Genomic DNA, 27,205 nt, shown 5'->3' on the forward strand with positions numbered 1-27,205 from the left:
ATTTACCACAAGTAAAAGTCAAGAATTATTATCTTTCTTTTAAATTTTTTTTACTGTTTCACTTTGTTACTGCTGTGTATGTGCTCCATGTGAGTGACGTAGGCGCTTATGTAGGTGGGTTCTGACTTACAGCGAAAATCACCGTAGGAACGGATCTCCAGTGTAACCCGAGGACCTACTGTAATTGTTTTTATATGTTGTTGTATTCAGTTTGCTAGTCTTTTGTTAGAATTTTTGAGTCATAAGCAATACCAGTCTGTAGTTTGCTAGTGATATTTTTGTCTAGTTTTGGTGTCAGGATAACAGTGGTCTCTAATATTGAGTTGAGAAGTGTTCCATCCTCTTGTTTTTGAAATAGTTTGTGAAGAATTGAAATTAATTCTTCTTTAAATATTGGTAGAATTCAGCGTTTGAGCCTGGGCTTGCTTTTATGTGTAGTGTCTTGGTTACTAATTCGGTTTTTTCATTTCTTAGAGATTTATTTATATTGTCTATTTCTTTTTAAGCCAGTTTTAGTAGTTTGTGTTTTTCCAGGAACTGTCCATTTAATCTAACTATCTGATTTGTTGGTGGACAGTTGTTCATTGTATTCCTTTATAATCTTTTTTATTTTTGTAAGGTTGATAGTAGTGTTACCACTTTCTTTTCTGATTCTGATAATCTGTGTATTCTCTCTTTTTTTACTAGTCATTCTAAATGTCAATTTCATTGATCTTTACAAAAAATAGACTTTGGTTTCATTTATTTTCCCTGTTTTAAAATTTCTCTATTAATTTTAACTGTAGTTTTACTATTACTTTTAAAAAAATATTTTATTGATTTCAGAGAGGAAGGGAGAGGGAGAAATAAAAACACCTTGTGACTGTCAGAGCATTTGGGGCTAAACAGCAGCAAACCCTGCAGAGATGAGCCCAGACTTAAGCTGGAAGCACACGGATTCTCCCATCTCCGGGGAAGGATCGTCAGAAGGTGGCTCATATGATCTTTTAATGTGTTTTGAAGTGTGTGGTGGTGCGTTTTCATGAAGCAAAATTACTTTGCCATGTCTTCTGGCCCATTCTGGTCATTTCAAGATCAAAGCGTGGTTCAAATTGATTATTTGTGGTCGGTAGCCATCAGTATTAATGGTTTCACCTGGTTTTAGAAGCTCATAATACACCACACCCTCCTGATCCCACCAAACACAGAGCATTGTCTTCTTTCCGAAGCGATTTGGCTTTATAGTCGATGTTGATGGTTGACCTGTATCAACCCATGATTTTGTGCATTTGGGATTCTCAAAATAAATCCACTTTTCATCACCAGTCACAATTCAATGCAAAAAAGACTTTCTTTCATGCCGTTGAAGCAACATTTTACTAATGACTTTTTGGTTTTCCATTTGTCTTTCGTTCAGTTGATGTGGCACCCGTTTTCCTTCCTTTAAAATTGTTCCCATTGCTTGTAAACCATCGGAAATTGTTTGCGGAGCAACGTTTAATCTTTCTGCAAGTTGTTTTTGAGTTTGACATGCATCTTCATCCAATAATGCTTATAATTGTTTGTCTTCAAACTTTTTCGGTTGACCTGGACGTTCTTTGTCTTTCACATCGAAATCATCACTTTTAAAATATCTATGATGTTAACACCTTCAGAAAATTTGACATATAAAGTTTTGAAGCTTGTAGTCGATACAACAAAATAGCATACTTATCAAATCGCATATACACTGGGTGGCCAGATTATTATGACCACCTGACATTTGTAGGCAAATTAGCTATAATTTCGCGCTGAAGTTGCTAGAAGGCCAGACCATTATAAATAGGGAAGCAGGTTGTTTACCATGACAGTAGAAGTGATTTTGTTCTGAAGATATGGGTAAACAACGCGATTTAACAGCCTTTGAATGTGGGATATAAATACTGAGTGGCCAGATTATTATGACCACCCCATCAGTACTCCGTTGGGCTGCCTTTTGCCTTCAATACTGCGGCGATTCTTCTTGGCATTGACTCCATGAGATGTTGAAAGGTGATGCAAGGAATCTAATACCATGCCTGATGAATAGCACTGTTCAGTTCTGTGAGATTTGATAGTTGTGGAACCAGCTGCCTGATGGCTCTTTTAACTTCATCCCACAAATGCTCAATTGGATTGAGATCTGGTGATTGTGGGGGCCACCTAAGCAAGGTAAAGTCTCCCTCATGTTCTTGAAACCACTCCTGCACAATACGAGCCACATTCTTGTTGAAAGAAACCATCACCATTGGGATACGCCATCAACATGATAGGATGAACTTGATCAGCAATGATACTTACGTATGTTGTGCTATTCAGATGTTGTTCCACACGAATTCAAGGGCCCAAATCATGCCAGGAAAACATGCCCCAAACCATAACACTGCCCCCACCAGCTTGAAGGGTTGTACTCATGCATGTGGGGTGCATGCTTTCATGCTGTTTCCGCCAAATTCTCACTCTGCCACCTGCATGATGCAACTGGAAACGTGATTCTTCGGACCACATGACTTTTTTCCAATGCTTGACTGTCCAATCCTTGTGTTCCTGTGCGAATTGGAGACATTTTATCTTGGTAACTGCAGACAGCAAAAGTGTTCAAACAGGCCTTCGGCTTCCATATCCATACGATGCAGTGTACGGCTAATTTGCCTACAAACGTCAGGTGGTCATAATTATCTGGCCACTCAGTGTATATAAACATGAAATATCTCTCCATTTATTTACAACTTCTTTGATTTCTTTAATGAACTTTTTTTTCACTTGAAAGTTTATCTTAGAGATCACTTTATATTAGCACACATAGATAGACCTATATCATCCTTTTTAACAGCTGAATAATATTTCATTGTGTGGTTGTACAAAATTTTATATATCCATTTCTGTATGGATGAACATTTAGATTTTTTCCAATATTTTCTACCACAAACAGTGTTGCTGTGAAATTTTTATAATTTATCTTTGTTTTCATGTGCAAGTAAATTTTTTTTAGCCATCACTTTATTCCTAATAAGCGCTAACCCACAGAATGTATATTTAAAGGTAGATTGCTAAAGCAGAATTTGCAAATCCATTTAGTAAAATTTTCATTGAAAACTTCTATTTTTTTCAATGCATGCGAAATAACAAATCTTCTTTATATATAAAGAACAAAAAAGTAAGTTCTATGCAGTCAACTGCAGATGGGACTTACATTTTGGGCCAATAGAGTCATGGCAGAAATGCAGGCCAGAGGACTGAGAGATGATTCCATAGAAAGCACTCCACCAGGGAAAACAGTTGTTTGCCCTGTAAAGAGATTGAACTCAATCACATTTTTAAACTCGTCATTTTAAATAATCTCAACTTGTCCATTCCCTAGCTTTGTTCTTTTTTCTTTATAGCTTGCCATGCAGTACTAGGAAGTGGATTTCCTGAGGAACTGAGTTAAGTTTCATCTCCTTCTTATGCTATTGAGTCTTGCATCTGGCAGTGGAGGGAAGTAAAATAGACAGTGTCTGGTGCCTTATCCACCCCTCATATGTTCTATTTGAAGTTTTGTTGTGTGTGTTTTTTTTGACTCATCAGTGGTAGGATATAAAATGTGGGTAAGTTATTGCAGCTTTTAAAAAACGTCCTTACATTTGTTAACCCTGTTAGAAATAAGGCAAGACCCAAACCAGGGGTCCTGGCAGAACACAAAGGATACTCGGGAGCCAGACAGCTGCAGAAATAAAGGTATTTGCCTTGCTATCTGGCTTGCGAGTAAATTTTTTTAAAAAATAAATTTCTAGGAATAAAGTTATTTGGTCAACTGTATGTACATTTTTATTTTGGTAGCTTTTTCCAATTTTCCCTCCAAGAAATTGTGTAAGTTTATACTCCCAGAATAGTACATGGGAGTGTTTATTTTCCATAGCCTCACCAACAGTTATCAAATCTTACAATTTTTAATCAGTTGTATCAGTAAAAAAATAGAGATCATTGTAGTGTTTATTTATATCTCTTTCTGAATGTGACATTGAGATTTTTAGTTTTTAAATACAAGATGATTTTCTTATCCAATTCTAATTCATAAACCATCTCTATACTAGTATATAAAAGCCCAGCGACCGGAATGGCAGCACGAACAGAACAACCAGAATGACTGGTGGCTATGGTGCACTCTGGCAGCCAACCCTGCCGGCGTCCCCAATCGGCACCCAACACTCCAATCGGGGTCAGGGCTGGCCAGCCAACCACCTGTGGCCCCTCCCCCTCGCCAGCCCAGCCCAATGGGCCCCCATTGGGGTGGGCCAGCCAGACCCCACCCATGCACGAATTCATAATGTTCTTGTATAAGTATCTGAAACAATTTTAGAATTACTTTTTATCTGGACTGCTACATAACTTCTCATGCAGTTTAAATATAATCTATTTAGTGATATTAGTAAAATGTGATAATATTTAATATATAACCTAAAGTTGCCATGTGCTATTACAGTGAATTTTAAAAATGATACCACTTATCGACTCTTTTTTCTTTGTCCCTAACTTTATTTTATAAGTTTGTTTTTAGAAAAGATATCTTACATATTTCTCTATGAAAAAGTGATTGATTCTTATCTATTTCAGACCTGTGGATATCTGGGCTTTGGGCTGTATGATCATTGAGATGGCCACTGGAAATCCCTTTCTTCCTAGCAGCTCTGATTTGGATTTACTTCATAAAATTGTTTTAAAAGTAGGTAGGTAGGTATTATTGAAATGTACTGTTAAATGCCTAAAATAAGTATGTCCAGATCAAATTTGCTTGATTTTCTTTTTTTTTTTAAATATATTTTATTGATTTTTTTACAGAGAGGAAGGGAGAGGAATAGAGAGTTAGAAACATAGATCAGCTGCCTCCTGCACACTCCCTACTGAGGATGTGCCTGCAACCAAGGTACATGCCCTTGACTGGAATCAAACCTGGGACCCTTCAGTCCCCAGGCCGACGCTCTATCCACTGAGCCAAACGGTTAGGGCTTGATTTTCAAATTTAGTTTTCTCATTATAAGAACAGAGGAGCATATTCTTTTGATAGATGTAGCAGATGCATGCCTTGAGCTGATAAAAAAAAAAAGTAGAAAATTCTCCTCTGTTATTACAAATAATATTTTTTGCCAGGATGCAAATAGGTAAGCCATATGTTGATGGTTGATAATAAGAAAAATAGTACAATAGGAATCTTCTTCAATTTGTTTGAAAATTGCTTAAAATATTTGGCTTCTTATTTGCATACCTTGCCACGCCCGTGTAGTTTAGTGATTGAGCGTTGATCCAATGAACCCGAGGTTATGATTCCTGGTGAGGGCACATGCCCAGGTTGTGGATTCAATCCCCAGTGTGGGGCGTCCAAGAGGTAGCTGATCATTGATGTTTCTATTTCTCTCTGAAATTTAAAATAAAGAAATAAATATTTGCATATCTCAAAGACTTTTAAATAATAGATTTAATTTAGATGGTTTTAAAAAGCACTTGGAGATAGAAAGTCAATTATTTGCTGAGAAAACATTTTTTTTAAACTATAGTAGATAACCAAATAGCTAAATAACTTATTCAAAAAAATATTTGATGAAAGCTGAATTATTTGGTTATCTGTTTGACTAACCAATCATTTTGATAGATATCCTTGCTCATGGAGTTTCAATAAGTTTTTATGTATATATATTTATGAATGAGGAGCTGGAGGAGCCCTTTTTGTGGTGGGGAAGCTATACATAAACATGTAATTACAGGATCATGAGAAAGGTACTGTAAACAACTATAAAAACCATGAAATCTGGATAAATATTGATTAAAGATATAGTTCAGAGCCTTCAAGCATCACCCTTTTTTGTGTCGTTTTTAATGTTCCGAGATTAATGAGATTAATGTTAGAAGGAGCCTTAGAGATGATGGGATCCATTTTGTCTTTTACAGATGAAGAAACCAAGGCACAGAGAGGGAGGAGATTTGCCCAAAGGCACAGAACTAGTTGTATAGCAAAACTGGTACTAACTAGAAATTAGCTCTCTCCACTCCTGTTTATAGTTCTACTACTACTCTATAGCCTGTTTTTTCTTTGCAATATCTAAATAATCTTAATATGCTAGCTTTTCTGAGTAAGGCTTTTTTGATTAACAGTTGCTAGTTAAGCCATTTAGATACTCATATGGAAATATGTAAAAGTTTAGATTTGCTTTTCCTGATGGCATTATATATTATATATTTTATTTTGTGAAAAGAAAACCTGGTTGTTTGATATTCTGTACTGTCTATGTGCTATCAACAGATTACTGGGGAAACTTTAATTTTTATGCTATATTCAGATAGTTCCTTGTTCAACTTAAAAACCACTGTAGCTCAGTGGTTGGAGTGTCAGCCTGCACACCAAAGGGTCTCGGGTTCAATGTGCAGTCAAGGGACCATGCCTGGGTTGCAGGTTCAATCCCCAGTCGAAGCGTGTGCAGGAGCAACCAATCAATGTGTCTCTCTCACATCGATGCCTGTCTGTCTGTCTCTCTCTCTCCCTCTCTCTCTCCCTTTCCCTTCCTTACTCTCTCTAAAAATCGATGGAAAAAATATCCTCTGGTGAGGATTAACAAACAAAACAAAACAAAAAGAAAAATAATTAAATAATTAATTAAAATAACGGAATTGTTATTATCTCTTTTTAGTAACATAATAAAGACCATATAGCAATTTGATTATTTTGATTTAGACTAATTTCTGTGTTTTCTTATATATTTTTCTCTTTTTAGGCAATTTGACACCTCACTTGCAGAATTTCTTTTCCAAGAGTCCTATTTTTGCAGGAGTGGTCCTTCCTCAAGTTCAACACCCCAAGAATGCAAGAAAAAAATACCCAAAGCTAAATGGATTGTTAGCAGATATAGTTCATGTATGTTATGAGATTTAAGGACTTGTTTCTGGGAAATTTGCATACATTATAATACAGTTTTAGGATATTACTTCAATGAAATTCTAAAAGGATTCGTAAAAGTAATGGTATCTGTTAAAGTTCTATATTCCTGTCTTTGTGTTTAGCTCAGAGAAAGTAAAATTCCTAGACTATTAGAACTGAAAGCCATCTAGGATAATCCTGCTTATTATTTTTAGTTCATCCCAATTTTAATGATAATTAGGGATAAACTAGAAATATTCTAAGGACTTACCCTATTTATAACCATCTTTTAATACCCAAGTTAGGGATCTATTCTGTGAACAGTGGTATCCTAAGGTATCTACATGGCTTTGGCAGCTGCAGTTGTAATATTGTTTGGAGACACACCAATGCCAAAATACAACTTGAATTGGAGGGGAAAATTTTTATAGCACTTTTAAATTATTTTAAAATTTAAATTTTGTTTTAAACTAGGTAATAAATATACCTATACACTCACTGCAAAGTTCAAAAGGTAAGAGAGTTTAATGTAAAAAATAACTGTTCCTACTAATTTTTTTTTATCCAGCCAATTTTCTTTCCCAGCATCAACTAAGGTATCTTATTCCTAATGTATAGCCCTTAAAAAAAAGTGGTTATCTAAATTTCAAAGCAAGTACAGTGCAGTGTTTATAAAAAGGGACTCTGGAATCACATAAACTACATTTAAAACCCAGCTCTATCACTAATTAGCCCTGTAACTTTGGACAAGTCACTTAATCTCTGTGCCTCAGTTTACTGGGCTGTAAAACAACATTAACTATTTATTTTCTGGGGCTAGAGGATTAAATGAGGTAATGGTGGCAATGTTCTGAGCACAGGGCCTTGAATAAGCTGTCAACAAATGTTGATGTTGCTGTTATTTAGATAAACTTAAACTTATGTAATATCTAAAGACTATTCTTGAAGGAAAAAATATATTTTATTGGTACCTGGAGAGAACTAGAATTTATTAAAGATCAGATTTGTTTACTACATTTTCAGTTTAATTTCTTTTTTTATTTCATAGTTTTAATTATACACACAATATATAATGATTTTAGAAAAAGTAGAAAACACATGATAAAAAAGAGAAGCTAGGATTTTTCTAACTCCCATAATCCAGGAAAATATTACAGTTAACATTTTGGTTTAGATACTTGCAGACTGCCCAACAAATATATGCTTAGAAATTTATGCTTTTTAAGTGCTGCCTCTAGCTACAGACCCGATATCTGTAAACCTCAGCTCTAACAGTTTCTAGCCATGGGAGTTGCAGTACATTGGGCCATATATACAGTCATGTGCCACATAACATTTTGGTCAACCACAGACCGCATACATGGTGATCCGTTAGGATTGTAATGGAGCTGAAAAATTCCTGTTGCCTAGTGATGTTGTAGTCATTATAAGGCCAGAGCATAGCACAACTCATTACTCATGTGGTTGTGGTGATACTGGTGTAAGCAAACTTACTGAGATGCCAGTTGTATTAAAGTATAGCATATACAATTATGTTCAGTATATAATACTTGATAATAAATGACTAAGTTACTGGTTTATGTAAAAAAGAGAAATTTAAGCTTTTTAAAACGTATCATACTTTACACACTATTATGTAACCTGTTAATCTTCATTTAGCATTATAATATGATAAACATATTACCATGTTAGCAAATTGGAACTACATCACAATTTTCTGTAATTGCATAGTGTTTCATTGTATGACAATACCATAGTTTATTTAGTTGATCTTGCAATTTTGGACATTTGTTTTCAGGTTTTTTCCCCTTCGCTATTGGTAAAGATGCTACAATAAACATCTTTTATATCTGTCTTTCTGAATTTGCTTTATTTTTGTTTAGCATAAATTTCTAAAATGTGAGTAGTGGGCGAAGGGTTTATACTTTTTAAAATTTTTTTATGTATTTTGCTATTTTTTTTCTCCAGAAAGATTTTACTGATTTATACTCAAGTTCTCTCATGTAGCATTGGATATAAATTCCCACTCTTAATCTAGCATTAGATGTTATACTTTAAAAAAATATTTGCTGATTTAATAGACTAGAAATAATGTCTCTTTTTTAAAATATATTTTTAATATATTTTTATTGATTTCAGAGAGGAAGGGAGATGAAGAGAGAGATAGAAACATCAATGATGAGAGGGAATTGTTGATTGGCTGCCTCCTGCAGGCCCCCCCACTGGGGACCAAGCCCGCAACCCAGGCATGTGCCCTTGACTGGAATCGAACCCTGGACCCTTCAGTCCTCAGGCCGATGCTCTATCCACTAAGCCAAACCAGCTGCAGTGGTTGGCAAACTCATTAGTCAACAGAGCCAAATATCAACAGTACTTCTTCAAAATAGACTCGCCCAGGCCAAAAACCGACTTCTGCGCATGGACCACGAAGTTTCAATCACACTGTACGTGCGTGCCTGCACGTGGTATTTTGTGGAAGACCCACACTCAAGGGGCCAAAGAGCCACATGTGGCTCCCAAGCCGCAGTTTGCCGACCACTGAGCTAGGGCAATGTCTCTTTTTTTATTGTTAATCCTCACCTGAGGATGAGTGGAAAGGAAGGAGGGAGCAGGGTGAGGGTGGGGATATAGGGGGGAGAGAGAGAGAGGGAGGGAGGGAGGAAGGAAAGAAGGAAGGAAGGAAGGAAGGAAGGAAGGAAGGAAGGAAGGAAGGAAGGAAGGAAGGAAGGAAGGAAGGAAGGGTCAATTGGTTGCCTTCCGCAGATGCCTCAATCAGGGCCAGGGATCAAGCCTGCAATCCAGGTATGTGGGTACGTGGGTACGTGGGTACGTGCCCTTGACTAGGAATTGAACCCACAACCCTTCCGTGTATGGGCTGGCACTCTAACCACTGAGAAACACAGGCCAGGACTGTATGTTTAAAATTTTAAAAGTATATATATTTTTATTGATTTCAGAGAGGAAGGGAGAAGGAGAGGGAGAGGGAGAGGGAGAGGGAGAGGGAGAGGGAGAGAGAGAGAGAGAGAGAAACATCAATGATGAGAGAGAATCATTGATCGGCTCCCTCCTACACACCCTACACTGGGGATAGAGCCCACAACCTGGGCGTGTGTCCCGACCGGGAATTGAACTGTGACCTCCTGGTTCATAGGTTGATGCTCAACTACTGAACCATGCCAGTAGTTTTTAAAGGAACTGCCTGTTTGTTTCCCAAAGTATCATATGTTACATTTTCCAAACCAGGGCATGTTTTTAAATTTTCTGAATTATATTATTCATAGAAGGACTAATTTGTCTGCCTCTAATAGGCTATGTCTTACACAAACCTTTCAGCATTTTTCTTAGTAAGTTTTATTGATGAATTACTATTATGTTTTAAAAATAAACACATATGTTTAGCTAGTTGCAGTTTTAAGGATCTAGGTATTCCCACATTATAAAGTAAATAATGGTCTCAATTTCACTTCGAGTCAATTTCTTTTATTGTAGTAAAACACACATAACATGAAATCTACTCTCTTACCACATTTTAAAATGTAGAGTACTTTCCAGGTTGATAAGAGAGTCAATAGGACCTAATTAAATTTCTGCAAATGCCAGCCAAAATAAACTGGCTTCTGTTTTGACTAGAATCATAGGGCATTTAACCTGTAATAATGCTTTACAAGTACAAATTTCTTAGGAAAATAAATGGTCAGAACTCATTGTCAGACATTCCTGAGGTCTAATTCCATCTTTTCAAGAATGCTATTAGCTCTGGGTAATTAATTACTTTTATTCTTGTCAAATAAATTGAACTTTTGTTTCATAGAGCCCTGTTAAGAGCTTATTTAACCATAGAATCTTGTTTTTATTTTCTAGGCTTGTTTACAAATCGATCCTGCTGAGAGAATATCATCTGCTGATCTTTTGCATCATGAGTATTTTACTAGAGATGGATTTATTGAAAAGTAAGCGTTTTGAGTGAATGTAGACTTCTAAGTGTTTTGTATTAGGAAATTTTACTAGCATGAAAGTAATTGCTACATAGGTTAATGTTACACAACAGAAAAATTCAATTTAATGAAAACTTACTGAGTTCCTATGTTGATTAGTTATATAGTAGACTTACAGGTGTCATAATAATAAAAATAATTGCAGTGCTCGCTTCGGCAGCACATATACTAAAATTGAAATGATACAGAGAAGGTTAGCATGGCCCCTGCGCAAAGATGACACGCAAATTCGTGAAGCGTTCCATATTTTGAAAAAATTAAAAGATAATAATTTAAATTAACATTCATTACACAATTACTATATCCTAGGATGTGTGCTAAGTTCTTTACAAACATTTGCAATGGTCATCATTGGCCAGAAATAACATTAAATAAGTAATCAGTAATTTCTAATTTTTTCCCCATTTGGAGCTCTGACTCAGAATAGTCTGTTTTTTCTTGTTCTGATACCATCTCTGATATATACATTAAAATTAAGATTAATGCCCTGACTGGGTAGCTCAGTTGGTTAGAGCACTGTCCCAATATGCCAACATTGTGGGTTCAATTCCCAGTCAGGGCATATACAAGAAGCAACCAATAGGACTTCCTGTCAAAATGGCAGCGTAGGTAAATGTGGTACCCAAATCCTTCCACAACCAGGTCAAAAATACAACTAAATTAGAGAGCAAACATCATTCAGAACTGCCTGAAATATAGCTGAATGAAAGTTCTACAAATAGGGTTTTAAAGACGAAGCCACATTGAGACTGGTAGAAGGGACGGAGACGCGGGACGGGCTGGTCCCACATCCACATGTGGCAAATAAAAATCAGGAGGGATATCTCAGCTGTGGAAGTCCCCACTGAGTAGTGAGGGGTCCCAGCCCCCCAACCCAGGGTTCCAGTGTCAGGAAGACAAAAATATAAAATAAAAATAAGAAGGCCAAACTAAAACCATCTCCCTTCAATATTGATATTCTGTTACATTTTATACTGTTACATTTTGACTTCAGAGAGGAATGGAGAGGGAGAGATAGATAGAAACATCAGTAATGAGAAAAAAAATCATTGATCAGCTGCTTCCTGCATGCCCCCAACTGGGGATTGAGCCCACAACCCAGGCATGTGCCCTTGACTGGAATCGAACTTGGGACCCTTCAGTCTGTAGGCCACTGAGCCAGACCAGCTAGGGTATGAAAATATTTTTCTAGCCGAACCGGTTTGGCTCAGTGGATAGAGCGTCGGCCTGCGGACTCAAGGGTCCCGGGTTCGATTCCAGTCAAGGGCATGTACCTTGGTTGCAGGCACGTCCCCACTGGGGGGCATGCAGGAGGCAGCTGATCGATCTCTCTCATCGATGTTTCTGACTTTATATCTCTCTCCCTTCTTCTCTGTAAAAAATCAATAAAATATATTTAAAAAAAAAAAAGAAAAAAGAAAATATTTTTCTATAGTAAGATTTCAGAAACTTATCAATTTATCTTTTAAATACTATTACTTTAAAGAACCACAAAAAGGACAAAGGGACATGAGTCTGCCTTAAAAAGAATAGTATACTTATCAAAATTAAAAGCAATATTTGTAAAGTTTGCATCACAAAAGAAATCTAATTTCTCTAAGTCTATTTTGTAAAGGTTTTTTAAAATCTTTATTGTTGAGAGTATTACAGATGTCCTCCGCTTCCCCCCCCAATTGCTCCCCTCTACCCTGTTCCCACCCCACCCTTACTGTCTGTGTCCATAGGTAAGTCCTTTGGTTAATCTCTTCTTGCTCCCCCTCCCCCTTCCCTCTGAGGTTCATCAGTCTCTTCCATGCTTCCATGCCTCTGATTCTATTTTATGCACCAGTTTATTTTTTTTCATTAGATTTCTTGTTCATTTATTTTGATTTTTAGACTTAAATTGTTGATAGATATGTATTTGTTGCCATTTTATTGTTCATATTTTTGAGCCTTCTTCATCTTCCCTTCTTCTCCTCCTCCCCCTCCTCCCCCTTCTCCTCCTCCTCCTCCTCCTCCTCCTCCCCCCCCCCCCTTCTTCTTTCTCTTCCTCTTAAAGAATCCCCTTCAACATTTCAGGTTTGGTGGTGATGAACTCCTTCAGTTTTTTCTTGTTTGTAAAGCTCTTTATCTGACCCTCGATTCTAAATGAGAGCTTTGCTGGGTAGAGTAATCTTGGTTGTAGCTCCTTACTATTCATCACTTTGACTATTTATTGCCATTCCCTCTGGCCTGCAAAATTTCTGTTCAGAAATCAGCTGACAATCTCATGGGCACTCCCTTGTAGGTAACTAACTGCTTTTAAGATTCTCTCTTTGTCTTTAACCCTTGGCATTTTAAAAAATATATTTTTATTAATTTCAGAGAGGAAGGGAGAGGGAGAGATAGAAACATCAATGATAAGAGAATCATCCATTGGCTGCCTCCTACACACACCCCAGTCTTCAGTAATTTGCTTGCTTCCATTTCTTTTCCTCCCTATGTGATATGTTTCTTTGTCTCCACATTTTGGCTGCTTGTTTTGTTTATTTTTATGTATTAAGTAGAGCTTCTGTGTCTTCTAGAATTGGTAGAGTGGCCTTGTGTAGTAGGTGTCCTGTTGGGCCCAGTGGCTTAGCCTCCCAGTCACCTGAGCTGGACACTCTAGGTGTGCCCCTATGTGGGCTATGTGCATAGTCTTGTAGTTGAGTCTTGATTGCTGTTGGCATCACTGGGAGAAGTTGACCTCCAGGTCAACTGGCTGTGAGGATGAGCTGTAACTAAGGTGGGAGAATTGTTGTGTAGGAAATACCCCTAGGAGCAGGATTTGCTTCAGTGGGGCTTTGGTACTCACCGAGTCTGCCTCTTGAGTGTGTTGCTTGTGGATGTGTAGATTTGTAATCTGCTATGGCCTGAAGCTGCACTAGCTCTAGGGCCTCCAGGAAGATGCAGTCAGCCACTGCCTGGGGCCACCTGGCAGGAGCTACAAAGGGATCTTCAGATGGCTGCTATTTGCTATTTGTATTGGGCTTGGAGGCCCAGATGAGGCCCAGCTGTGAAGCGAGGCAGGCTGGTGCTAGTGCTGGGTCTTAGGCCTTTTATTGATAGGTTTGGGGCAAGCTGTCACCAGCTTCAGCTTTTTTGAGAGATTTTAGCAAAGTCTGAAGCCTGAGCCAGGACAGGCCATTCATATGGAAAAGCTGCTGTAGACAGCTTGGTTGGGGCTGCAAAATGGATGGGGCAAGGTCTCAGGGAATCCCCAAGGTGGAGCAAACAGTGTGCTCCAGGCTAATGGAGACTCAGACATGGCTGCCAGTCAGCCCTGAAACAGGGGAGGTCCCAGCACAGGAATGATGACCCCTGTAGCAAACCCATCTGGAAGAAAGCTGCCCCTGATTTCCTGCCCCGATGCTAGATAATCCAGGTCCTCCCCGTATGTGTCTGGGTCCCCCTGGTGCTGGAGCTCAGAAGAAGCAGGACCAGGTAAGTTTGTGTGCAGGCTCTTTAAGGGGAACACCTGGGATCCCAGTAACCTCTGATTCCCTCAGCCACAATCCCTGCTGGTTGTTACGGCCCATAGTTTCGGACACTTTTCTTCCCAGCTCTGGAACCCTGAGCTGGGGTCTGGTGTGGGGCTGGGATCCCTTGTTCCACATGGACAGCCTCATGATTCAAAAAATGGCACATGTGGGTGTCTGACCAGCCTGTTCCCCGCCTCTGCCCCTCTTACTAGTCTCAGTGTTCTTTCTTCTTTACTTCTCTAGTTGTAGGACTTCTATTCAGCCAGCTTTCAGGTGATTCTGAATAATATTTGTTCCGTATTTTAGTTGTAATTTTGATGTGATTGTAGGAGGTGGTGAGTACAGGCAGTTATCTATGCTGCCATCTTGGTTCTTGCTGTAAAAGTTTTATATAGTAAACTAGAGGCCCGGTGCACAAAATTTGTGCACTCAGGGAGGGGTGTCCCCTCAGCCCGGCCTGTGCCCTCTTGCAGTCTGGGACCCCTCGGGGGATGTCCACCTGCTGGCTTAGACCCGCTTCCCAAAGGATCGGGCCTAAACTGGCAGTCAGGCATCCCTCTGGCAACCCGGGAGCCCTCAGGGGATGTCCACTTGCCAGTGGGGAGCAGGCCTAAGCTGCAGTCGGACATCCTTAGCGTTGCTGAGGAGGCGGGAGAGGCTCCTGCCACCACCACTGTGCTGGCAGCCATCAGCCTGGCTTGTGGCTGAGCAGAGCTTCCCCTGTGGGAGCGCACTGACTATCAGGGGGCAGCTCCTGCATTGGGCATCTGCCCCCTGGTGGTCAGTGTGTGTCATAGTGACCAGTCATTCTGCTGTTAGGGTCAATTTGCATATTACCCTTTTATTATATAGGACTCCCATGGCAAAATTGAAAGATTGGTCTTTACCAGGAAGCAATTTGTATTGGGTAAATAAATATTGGGCCATTTTGGGCATGCATTCTTTTTTTTTTTTTTTTTTTTTTAACAAGAATGCTTGCTCTTTTTTAAAAAAAATATTTTTATTGATTTCAGAGAGGAAGGAAGAGGGAGAGATAGAAACATTAATGATAAGAGAGAATCACTGATTGGCTGCCTCCTGCATGCCCCCCACTGGGGATTGAGCCCGCAACCTAGGCATATGCCCTTAACTGGAATAGAACCTGGGACCCTTCAGTCCGCAGGCCAATGCTCTATCCACTGAGTCAAACTGGCTAGGGCTGGGCATGCATTCTTGATTACTTATTTATTCTGTGGTTAAAATGTAAATTAATTGATTAAATGGTCTATTAAAGATAAAATTATCTACATAAATAAAAAGATTATTGGTTAATATTGCTTGTTTTATCAGATTCATACCAGAACTAAGAGCTAAATTACTACAAGAAGCAAAAGTCAATTCATTCATAAAGTCAAAGGAGAATTCTAAAGAAAATGAACTTATGAAAGATGAAAGAAAAACAATGCATACTGATACACTTCTACGAACTTCAGTTTTGGGAAAGGTAAAAACTGTTTTTCTTTTTAGCCAGTAACATTATAGTTAGCACACTAATGATAAAAATTACAGACTCAGATTGTGGATGTATCTATTCCAGGAAATGGAAAAAGAGAAAAAGCCCAAGGAAATAAAAAACAGAGTTATTAAAGTCAAAGGAGGAAAAGTAGATACCTTAGAACCAAAAAAGACAGAGTATGAAAGTGGACATGGTCAGTCAGATGCAACTGAAAATGCTCATACTGTGTCTCAAAATGTAAAATCTGTAATCAATGAACCACCAAACCCTGCCAATCCCAGCACTAACTCTACTGGCATGAAAGACAATCCACATGCTGGAGGTAATATGATGATGCCACCCATCAACCTAACTAGCAGTAACTTGATGGCTTCCAATCTCAATTCAAATCTCTCCCACTCCAATTCAAGGTGAGTTCTAACAGAAAAGAGACAGAAGGAAATGGACCTAAGTAATATAATGTTCCTATATAATAGTATTCAAAGAATCAGATTCATAGTATCTGTATGTAAACTGAATTTGAAGACACATTGAAATTATAATCATACAATGGCCCATTACTGAGTCCTTCTTATAAATACTGTAGAAGAAATTAACTTTTCTTGGCTATCCAGAAGTTTAATTTTTCACTAATGCTTTTTGGAAAAGCCTCAATTTTCCAACAAACAAACAAATAAACAAAAACTAAACACACACACACAAAAAACACAAAACCTTAGAAACATTTCTTCTCATTTGGAGAGGAAAAAAAGGTGCTATGACCTAAGTCCTGGTATTGACCTGCCTTGGTATAACAAAGTAAGCTTTATTTCTGTATCAAAGAGAGTTCTCTAAATGGAGAGAGGATGGTTGAGAATAACCTTTTATAGTCAAATAGTCTTTCAAGGTCAAATATTTTGGGAGTAAACCAACATATTGGGCTAGTTTTAGCTACTAATACAGATTGAGAGAATGGTGCATCAGTCTGTTCATCAAGGGCAGTGTGATGGATGGCAGGGTCTGTCTAGTAAATCACCAGTTCTAAATTTAGGGAAACTACAATATATCTAGATGAGGAAGGAGACTAGGTTCAATATCCCAAGCTGATCCTGCCAGACTGATTTGGGCTATATGCTGGGAAACTTAGTGCTCTGCAGAGGTAGGCAAGTGGACCTATGTGGACATGTCTGTGTCAGTCGAAAGGTTCAGCAGGTTATAGACAGCAAGAGCTCAGTTGTTCTTGAGATGACCCAAAAACTATTGCTGCAATAACCATGGTTGTAAACCAGCTTTGGACAGCAAGTTCAGAAATTCAGAAACCCAGAAATTCAAAGACCCAGGTTCAGATCAGATAGAAGGGACCAAGTGGGCCAATTGGAATAACCCTAAAACATGGTTGTTACCACTGATGTTAGCCATAACTGAGTTGTTCTCCTCTCTGTTTTCACCTCTCTACTTAGAGCAGTGAGCACTTAAAGACTGACAATTGCATTTTGGCACTCAGTGTTCTAACTAGACTTCCATGGTATAACTTACTCAAAACAGAAGCACTTCTGGGGAGTTCTAATAACTATTTACTTGTTTTTAAATAATAGGTTATCTGAAAGAGCAAAAAAGAGACATACTTCTTCACAATCTATTGGACACGTTATGACTAATAACAGGCAAGAGGATACAGGTCCCACTCAAGTAAGGCAAGAAGCTAGTCATTAAATTATGGCCTCTTTCAACATTATCCCTCTAACTTGTCCCCTTGCCCTTTTCTCCATCTCTGGGGCACCAATATTTATTAAAATGTACTTTTAGTTTCCTTTTTCCCCTCCTGAGATGAAAATAGGCCATCATTTCCTTAGTGCCTTCACAATTTTAGTTAATCTTTTAACTTGATTTGTGTATTCAGTGTGTTACTTGGGGGGGAGGGTGTGTTAAATGTTTCACCTTTAAAAGTCACAAGACTTGCTCTAACCAGTTTGGCTCAGTGGATAGAGCATCAGCCTGCGGACTGAAGGGTCCCAGGTTCAATTCTGGTCAAGGGCATGTACCTTGGTTGTGGGCACATCCCTAGTAGGGAGTGTGCAGGAGGCAGCTGATCGATGTTTCTCTCTCATCGATGTTTCTAACTCTCTATCCCTCTCCCTTCCTCTCTGTAAAAAATCAATAAAATATATTTTTTTAAAAAGTCACAAGACTTTTTTAAAAATTTATTTTTATTGTTGAAACTGTTACAGATGTCTCCCTTCCCCCCAATGACCCTCTGTACCCCACTCCCCCTCTTCACTGGCCTTCATTGTACTATTGTCTGTACAGCTTTGTTTTTTTGTTTTTGCACCTCAAAAATGTTAATACCTTACTTTATAGAATAAAGCAATTGCCAAAAAGATACATTTTAGTTTTCACTAGAAAAAAATAATCAGTGTAGTTCATTCCCTCATTTTTTTAACATAGAAAAGTACTTATTAAAAAATTGAACCATAGTGTTATTTACAATAAGAAATTGAAAACAAATTCATCCAAGAGCAAACTGGTTAAATACATTAGAGTATATCTACACAATGGGATACTATATATTACATTGTGGAAGATTGTTCATTAACCTAGGAAAGTTTTTCTTTTCCTTTTTATTAAAAATTTTTTAAAGGGTAGTCTTATGTTTTGTAATATTTTTATTTATTGATTGTGAGAAAGAGAGGAAGGGGGAGAGAGAGAGCAAAGAACATTAATTTGTTGTTCCACTTATTTGTGCATTCATTGGTTGATTCTTGTATATTCCCTGACCAGGGACCAAACCTGCAATCTTGGTATATTGGGATGACGCTCTAACCAAAGAGCTACCCAGCCATGGCCTTTTATTTTTAAACTTCAGTTGACCTACAATATTATATTAGCTTCAGGTGTATAACCTTGTGATTAGACATTTATCTAATACAAAGTGATCACCCCAATACATCCAGTATCCATCTGACACCATACATAGTACAATATTGTTGACTATATTCCCTATGCTGCACTCTACATCCCCATGACCATTCTGCAACCACCAATTTGCATTTCTGAATCCCTTCATCTCTTTCACCCATTGCTCCAACCCCCTCTCCCATCTGACAACCGTCAAAGTGCTCCCTGCATCTATGAGTCTGCCTCTGTTCTGTTTGTTTGTCTATTTTGTTTTCTAGATTCCACATTTAAGTGAAATCATCTGGCATTGTCTTTCTGACTGACTTATTTCACCTAGCACAAAACATTCTAGGTTCATCCATATTGCCACAGATACCAAGATTTCATTTTTTTATGGCCAAATCATATTCCATTGTATATATGCACCACTTCTGTTTGTTTGTTTGTTATCTGTTAATCATCACCCGAAGACATTCTCTCCATTGCCTTTTAGAGAGAGTATAACTGGGAGGGAGAGGAGGGGAGAGAAAGAGAGAAATATAGAAATAGGAAGAGAGAGAGAGAAGGGTGTGAGAGATACACATTGATTGGTTGCCTCCTGCATGCATCCCGACCAGGGCTGGGGTCGAGTCTGAAACCCAGGTGTGTGACCTTGACCAGGAATCCAACCCATGACCCCTCGGTGCACAGGCTTGTACTCTAACCACTGAAAACACCAGCACAGCATGCACCATTTCTTTTTTATCCACTCATCTATTGATGGACACTTAGATTGCTTCCATATCTTGGCTATTATAAATAATGCTGCAATAAACATATGAATGCTGCCTGGCATGTGTGGCTCAGTGGTTGAGTTTTGACCTATAAACCAGGAGGTCATGATTCAATTCAGGGTCAGGGCACATGCCCAAGTTGTGGGCTGGATCCCAAGTGTGAGGTGTGCAGGAGGCAGTCAATCAATCATTCTTTCTTGTCATTGATGTTTCTCTCTCTCTCTCTCTCTCTCTCTCTCTCCCTCTTCCTTCCTCTATAAAATCAATAAAAAATATATTTAAAATATATACATACATATATATGTATATATGTATGTATATATTTTAAAGTGTAATAAAAAAACAACATGAATGTATATATCTTCGATTTAGTGTTTTGGGTTGCTTTGGATAAATACCCAGAGGTGGAGTTGCTGGGTCTTTGTCTCTTGTTTTGGCTTTTTTTTAAAGTCTATTTTGTCTGGTATAAGTATTTTACCCCAGCTTTTTTTGTTTTATTTTCATTTTCACGAAGACCCTTGAATATTTCATATAATACTGAATTGGTGGTGATGAACTCCTTTAATTTTTCTTGTCTGGGAAGCTCTTTATCTGTCCTTTGATTATAAATGATAGCTTTGCTAGGAAGAGTAATCCTGATTTTAGGTCATTGCTTTTCATCACTTTGAATATTTTGTGCCAATCACTTCTGGCCTGCAAAGTTTCTTCTGAGAACTTAGTTGACAATCCTATGGGAGCTCCCTTGTAGGTTACTAACTGCTTTTCTCTTGCTGCTTTTAAGATTCTTTCTTTGTCTTTAACCTTTGGCATTTTAGTTATGATGTATCTTGGTGTGGGCCTCTTTGGGTTCATCTTGTATGGGACTCTCTGTGCTTCCTGGACTTGTATGTCTGTTTTCTTTGCCAGGTTAGGGAAGTTTTCCATCATCACGATGCAAATGTTGGTGTGCTTGAAGTTGTCCCAAAGGCTTTTTACACTATCCTAATTTCATTGGATTCTTTTTTCTTTTTGCTATTCTATTTGGTTGCTTTCTGCTCCCTTATATTCTAAGTAATTGATTTGATTCTCTGCTTCATCTACTCTACTGTTGATTTCCTGTCATTTATTCATTTCAGTTAGTGTATCCTTAATTTCTGATCACTCTTTTTTATGGTTTTCATATTATCTTTTATGCTGTTGAAATTCTCACTAAGTTTCTTGAGTATCCTTATAACCATTGTTTTGAACTCAGTATCTGGTAGTTTGCTTGCCTTCATTTTATTTAGTTCTTTTTCTGGAGATTTCTCCTGTTCTTTCATTTGGGACCTGTTTCTTTGTCTCCTTATTTTGGCTGCTTCCCTGTGTTTGATTCTATGTATTAGGTAGAGCTGCCATGTCTCCTGGACTTGGTAGAGTGTCCTTGTTTGTTAGGTGTACTGTAGGGCCCATTGGTGAAGCCTCCCCAGTCACCCAAGCTTTGTGCCCCTGTGTGGGCTGTGTGCAATGTCCTGTTGTAGTTGAGCCTTGATTGCTGTTGGCACATCACTGGGAGAAATTGACTCCCCAAGCCAATCAGCTTCTAGGACCAGCTGAAACTAAGGGAAAAGGACTTGCCTCAGTGGGGTTTGATGCCCACTGAACCTACCTCTTGAGGGTGTCACTAATGGAGGTGGTTGGGTTGTAATCTGGTGTGATCTGAAGCTCTCCACTGGGTCAGCCACCACCTGTGCCCTGCCTGGGGCCACCCAGCATGAGCTATAAAGCAATCTGCCAATGGCTGTTATTTATGCTGAGCTTAGAGGTGCCCAGGAGAAGCCAAGCTGTGGTCCAAGGCTGGCTGCTACTAGTGCCAGGTGTGGGGCCACTTAGCAAAGATATGGGGTACACAGAGGCAGATGCTACTTGTTTGTGAGATTTTAGGAAAGTCTGAAGCATGAGGCAAGAGAGGCTGTTTATATGGAAAAACCACTGGACTTGTATGCCTACAAACTGGGTGGAGTGGGATTTCAGGGAATCATCGGGCTGGGGAAACATGTTAGTTAGCTAGATTGATGGAGACTCAGATATGGAGTCGGCCACCAGCTCTGGGGGGAATGGGCAGAGGAACAATGGCCTCTGCCAGCACTTGAGTCTGGGAGAAAGCTGCTCCTTCAGCCCTCACCTTGAAGCCAGACAGTTCAGTTAACCTAGGAAAGTTTTTATCATCTGTTGTCAAATGAGCAACATCAGAAAACATAAAAGGTTTTCCAGAATGCCGAGTTCACAAGTAATTTATTTTCCTTTTGGGTTTTCCCAGTGTCCAGAGCACATTATTTTTAAATTGAAAAATAATTTTTAAAAATAACAATATGTTTTTATTTATTTTAGAGAGAGAAGAAGGAAGAGGGAGAAAAAGAGAAACATTGATCGGTTGCCTCCTATATGCACCCTTACTGGGGATTGAACCCACCACATGGGCATGTGCCCTTACTGGGAATTGAACCTGCTATCTTTTGGTGCATGGGATGATGCTGAACCAACTGAGCCACACTGGTGAGGGCTAGAGAAGTAAATTTTTAATAAAATGAATTGAAGCAATTTGTCCAAAGTCAGAGTATAATGAATAGGATTAAAAATTAAAAGTTAAGATTGTGGTTCTCATGATCAAGACTATTATTCCCAGAATATTCAATATGCTAAAAATAATGTTGCTTTATGAAACTTTTATTGAACTTTAATCTGTTTATATATTTATTGTTATTCTTTCTTAGAAGGCATTGCTATGCATACCTTATACCAGCGGTCGGCAAACTGCGGCTCACGAGCCACATGTGGTTCTTTGGCCCCTTGAGTGTGGCTCTTCCACAAAATACCACGTGCGGGCGCACACATACAGTGCGATTGAAACTTCGTGGCCCATGCGCAGAAGTCGGTATTTTGTGGAAGAGCCACACTCAAGGGGCCAAAGAGCCGCATGTGGCTCGCGAGCCACAGTTTGCCAACCACTGCCTTTATACCATCTGAATGGCTAACAATTCTAGGCTTGTCATTGAATAGTTACACATTTTTCTTCAGATTAACTCTTGGTTATTTGTTTGTTTAGAACCAAATGGAGAAAGGTGTATTCAGTGAGCGGACCAGTCAAAGTGACCATATGGCAAGTGGAAATAAAAGGAAGCTGAATTTCTCCAGACCTGACAGGAGAGAATTCCATTTCCCAAAACTGCCTTTCATAATACAATCAAGTGAGATGAAAAGAACGGAAGGTACATAATTGTTGCACAGCATTACAAATCTCCCAATGTTATCTTTCACAAAACCTTTTTTCTAACATAACTTGCACGTTATAGCATGATTTAGGTAGAAAATAGTAAATTACTGTGAAAAATATTTTCAGCAGATGAGGATGCCCTCCCCCCTACCCCCCATCATCAAATAAGGGGCGAGACTTAAATGAGAAAATTTTAAAGAAAGGTTAAGAAAACTTTAGAAGTTAAATATTTTATTAGCTTAGTATTGTTGAAATGTTAAGAACAGTATTTAAAGAAGGTGGTTTTGGTTCAGTATATGATCTGGAACAAATCAATTTCCTATGTTTACCCATGATTATTTGCCCATATAATGGCAGGAATTATATATGAGCTTCAGGAATCCACGGAATTAGTAGATTAAGATTTTTAACAGGTATTGATTTCTTAAAATGAAACTCATTTTTTGGCAGAGTAAATGTTATGTTCTTTGAAGAACAGTGACACCTTGTGAAAACTTAATATAATAGCAAGAATATAGTACTTATACAGTTCAAGAGGAATTATCCGATCCATTTGACAGTTATACTCAGAATTTTAAAAATACATGTATTCTTTTAATGATATATTACTTGTAAAGTTATAAAACAAATAATTTATGACTGGTGCATTTTACCATTACAACTCATAATTTGTTCAGTCCCTTTTCAATAAAGTGAGAAACTGACTTAAGTGGGCATCAGAATTTCCATTTGAAACTCTTAAAAAGGAAAGTAAAATTTTCATGAAGAATAATAAGTTGTCATTGTTGTATATATTTTTGCAAAAGTTAAACAGATAAAAGTGCCAAAGAAGGAATCAAAGAAAACAGATTCATCTAAAATACCAACGTTACTTAATGTGGACCAAAATCAAGAAAAACAAGAGGTAAAACATTTTTTGTTTATAGATTTAACTAAAGAATGCTGTTTAGAATCCTTGACTTGGTGTGTAAATTTAGTTATTATCATTGGAAAGTTATGTAAAAATTAAAAATTCTGTAATCTTTGAAGTTGAGAAACCGATATATATATTTCCAGAATAACTACTTACTAAAGGTTTTATAACTTTTTTGCGGGGGAGGGTAATGAACACCAGCCTTTATTTGAATGTTGAAGTGATTAGAATATTGTATTCAGGGAAAGGAGTATGTGTTATGTGTATTACCAAGCATTGGACAAGTAGCCTATGCCAGAGGAAATGAATAATGGTATAAACTTATGGTGTACTGGCCACAAGAAAAGATTTGTCTTGAGCCTCTTCCTGGTTTGTTTTTTCCCCTCCAATTTGTTCTCGAATACCTTCTGTCTACCTGCTGTCCTATTTTCACAAATATTTGCTCTTAGCTAGCTATCAGATAATCTTGTTGAAATGTCCCAGCCCCGACCCACCAGAGAGAGTCTTGAATTTTACTTGGAAATCTGAAGCCCTAAACATCCAAATGAATACTCTCTAAGCGTATTCTTTTGAAAGAAGGGGATTGTGCAGAGCACCCACTGAATTAAATCACATAGTTAGCCTTCTATTTTCGGGAGGTCAGCAACTTTGTTATCCCAGTTTCTTATTTTTTTTAAAAAAAACTGATTACATTTAAAAAATAATAGTTCACTGATTTTTAGAAAGAAGGGAGAGGAAAAGAAAGAAACATTGTTATGAGAGGGTTGCCTCCTGCATGCCCCCTGCTGGGGATCAAGCCCCCAACCCGGACTCGTGCTCTGACTGGGAATGGAACCAGCAACCTTTCCGTGCACAGGACAACACCCAACCAACTGAGCCACACAGCCCAGAGCTTGATTACATTTTTATTCATGATAAAATTAGCACATCCCTATCAAGGAAATTTGAGTAAATTAGAAAAATGAAGAAATTCTTATCTGAAACTACTTAAGAAGGTATTTTAACTAAGTCTGTTCAATCTCTACAACATTCAAGTAAAACAGTTATCGACATTGTTAGATATACTTTTTGCGACATTTATACTTTATTCTTGGCCTAGAACATGTTAAGAGCTCTCCAGTTTATTTTGCAGAAAGGAGAAATTTTCTAGCTAGAACATGAAAGCCACTAGTGGTCATCTTTTAGTTAATTATAAAAAGTATTAAGGTTGCTTTAAACTTTGGTGACTTGATGTTGAACAGCACACCATTTGCACATATTTTGAATGATTGGTGAGTTAGGGCTCCTGAGTTTGGGCATGTTAGTAATGTGCTATTATGTATTTATCCCTCTGTCCTCAGAGAGCCCCTCTGGAACTACAATTAACATGCCAATGCAAAAAGAAAAGAACTCTTAAGATAGTTCTGTAATTTTAAAATACAAAAGTAAATAGAAAGGGAAAATTCCTTCTTGCTCATATGGTGTAGAACTTCTAGAAAGCTGGCATTTTTAAGAATGACCTTGAAACGGTTGTAGTTATTAGAAAAAATTAAAAAAGAGAAATAACCAGAAGTTATCAATGGTGATTGTATTTTATTTGTATTGCCCATTCAAATGCAGTTTTGACAAGTGACTGAAATTGCATCTAAGGCTATTCTAGACACTTTTAATAAATTAATGTCAGAATTAAGAATATTTCCTAAATTTTGAGTTGGTAGTTTGTTATAACAGTTTAGAGCAAAAAAGAATATCACATGTTTTTAAAAATATAAGAGGTACTAGCAACTTATTTGTTTTATTCTTTGCTCTGTCATTGACTTGTTTTTGAATTACCTAATCAGATCCAGGCACTTCCCAGTTGTACATTAAACTGTTTTAGGCATCTTAAATGTATGCTGAAATAGTACATGCATGCATTGAATAGACTCTGTGATCTAAAGAGAAACCCGAAATTACTGCTAAAGAGTGTATTAGGAACAGAGATAAGAGCCCATACAAAAGTTACCTTCAGTTCTGTTTCATGATGATAATGAGGATACTTTGCTAGATAGTCTCCCTGAACCCTATGAAACAGCCTCCAGGTGCAAAGTACAAGTACTTATCTGTGGCTATATTTCCTTAGCCAAAGACTCACCATTTCCTCAATTAAGGTCCTTGTTTCTATTTACTTTTTAGAATGCAGGAAATGCACAAACTGAAAGGAAGAAGAACCTGCCAGATGCAGAATAGAAAAGGCAGCAGCTGAAAATTCAGGGAATCCCAGAATCACTGTATGGTTTTTAAAAAATCCTTTTTTTAATATTACATGCAAAAAATGCTACTAGATAATTCTACAAATATATAATAAATTTTGTGTAGATAAATATATATTCACCTAAATTTGTTTTTAAATGTATTAATCTTTAAATTATTTATGTTTTCTTAATTTGAACATTAAATTATATATATATAAAAACTGCCTGACTGGTACATCCTAATACAACTACAGCTTATATTAAATCATATAATTTTAATTAATTTATTTATTTTTATTTTTTAACGTTTTTATTTATTTTAGAGAGAGAGGAAGGGAAAGGGAGAGAGAAATAGAAACATTGATGAGAGAGAAACATAGATTGGCTGCCTCTTGCACCTCCCTATTGGGGATCAAACCCAAACCTGAAACCAGATCATGTGCCCTGACTGGGAATCGAACCAGTGGCCTCTTGGTGCATGGGATGATGCTCAATCCACTGAGCAACACCAGCGGGCAAGTCATATAATTTTAATGATACATTCATTATCTCAGTCATGTTTGATTAGTGGTCATTCTTAACTTAGGCTCAAAACTTTGTAATTACAGAAGGAAAAAATTTTTAATGTAAAATAAAATAAGATCCCAATGTCTGGGAGCACCAAATATTTCTGAGCAAACAAATATATTTGATAAGAATGAAACATGGGTTTGCTTCTACGCTGAACATTCTGGAACAGCATTTAAACACATCATGAAGGTTGTGTTTAATAAGGATGGAAATTGAGCAAAGCATTGAAGCAAATCTTCTGGTTTGACCAGCATGTTTATCATTTAGTAGTTTAATAGAATATGTTGTTACATAAAATGTAACATTAATAGGTAAAGTTTTGGCAATATATATTTACATTCTTATCTCTGGTTCTTACTGGCTTGGTTTCTAATTTTAGGGTGGAGATGGCCATTGTTCGGAGAAGAATTTGAAGAGGAGCAGATTTTTTGGGGGTAGCGTCTTTTAAATCTTAAAATACAAATTGGCAAGTCTTCCCTTTTTATTTTATATACAGTAGAAATGTAACGAGCTGTAAGTAGGCCATTCATCTGCATTAGCATCATTCCACTTCATTTTGTTAGCAAACCATTCGCTGTTTTCATCTTTCTTCTAAGAATTCTGTTGATGTGATGCTCTGATTTGAAATTAAAGTCATCTGTCTTTCTGCCTCTTTACTTGCCATGATTACTGAGAAGGTAACACATCCTGTCATAGGACACACTGTACTTAGACTGATCTCTGCCCTCTGCTAGTCACATAACTTTAAATGTCAATTATTCCCTAGGATGCTCAGGCTTTC

General features: G+C 37.7%; 1 protein-coding gene and 1 non-coding gene across 2 annotated transcripts in view; both read left to right on the forward strand.

Annotated features, from left to right (window-relative positions):
• The window catches only part of CDKL3 (cyclin dependent kinase like 3), a 39,283-nt gene extending 13,434 nt beyond the window's left edge, over nt 1–25,849 (forward strand). The window contains exons 4-12 of the mRNA XM_036314339.1: nt 4,591–4,703; nt 6,741–6,880; nt 10,745–10,833; nt 15,687–15,840; nt 15,934–16,262; nt 17,427–17,520; nt 22,561–22,723; nt 23,535–23,632; nt 25,796–25,849. Coding sequence (XP_036170232.1) covers nt 4,591–4,703; nt 6,741–6,880; nt 10,745–10,833; nt 15,687–15,840; nt 15,934–16,262; nt 17,427–17,520; nt 22,561–22,723; nt 23,535–23,632; nt 25,796–25,849 — 1,234 coding nt within the window. The remainder of the gene's footprint in view (nt 1–4,590; nt 4,704–6,740; nt 6,881–10,744; nt 10,834–15,686; nt 15,841–15,933; nt 16,263–17,426; nt 17,521–22,560; nt 22,724–23,534; nt 23,633–25,795) is intronic.
• On the forward strand, nt 11,023–11,129 carry LOC118659373. The gene has a single exon (XR_004968509.1). It is a non-coding gene; the product is annotated as a U6 spliceosomal RNA (small nuclear RNA).
• Nucleotides 25,850–27,205: the final 1,356 nt, after the last annotated feature.

The sequence above is a fragment of the Myotis myotis genome, unplaced genomic scaffold (assembly GCF_014108235.1).
Source record: "Myotis myotis isolate mMyoMyo1 unplaced genomic scaffold, mMyoMyo1.p scaffold_m19_p_6, whole genome shotgun sequence".
Taxonomy (NCBI): domain Eukaryota; kingdom Metazoa; phylum Chordata; class Mammalia; order Chiroptera; family Vespertilionidae; genus Myotis; species Myotis myotis.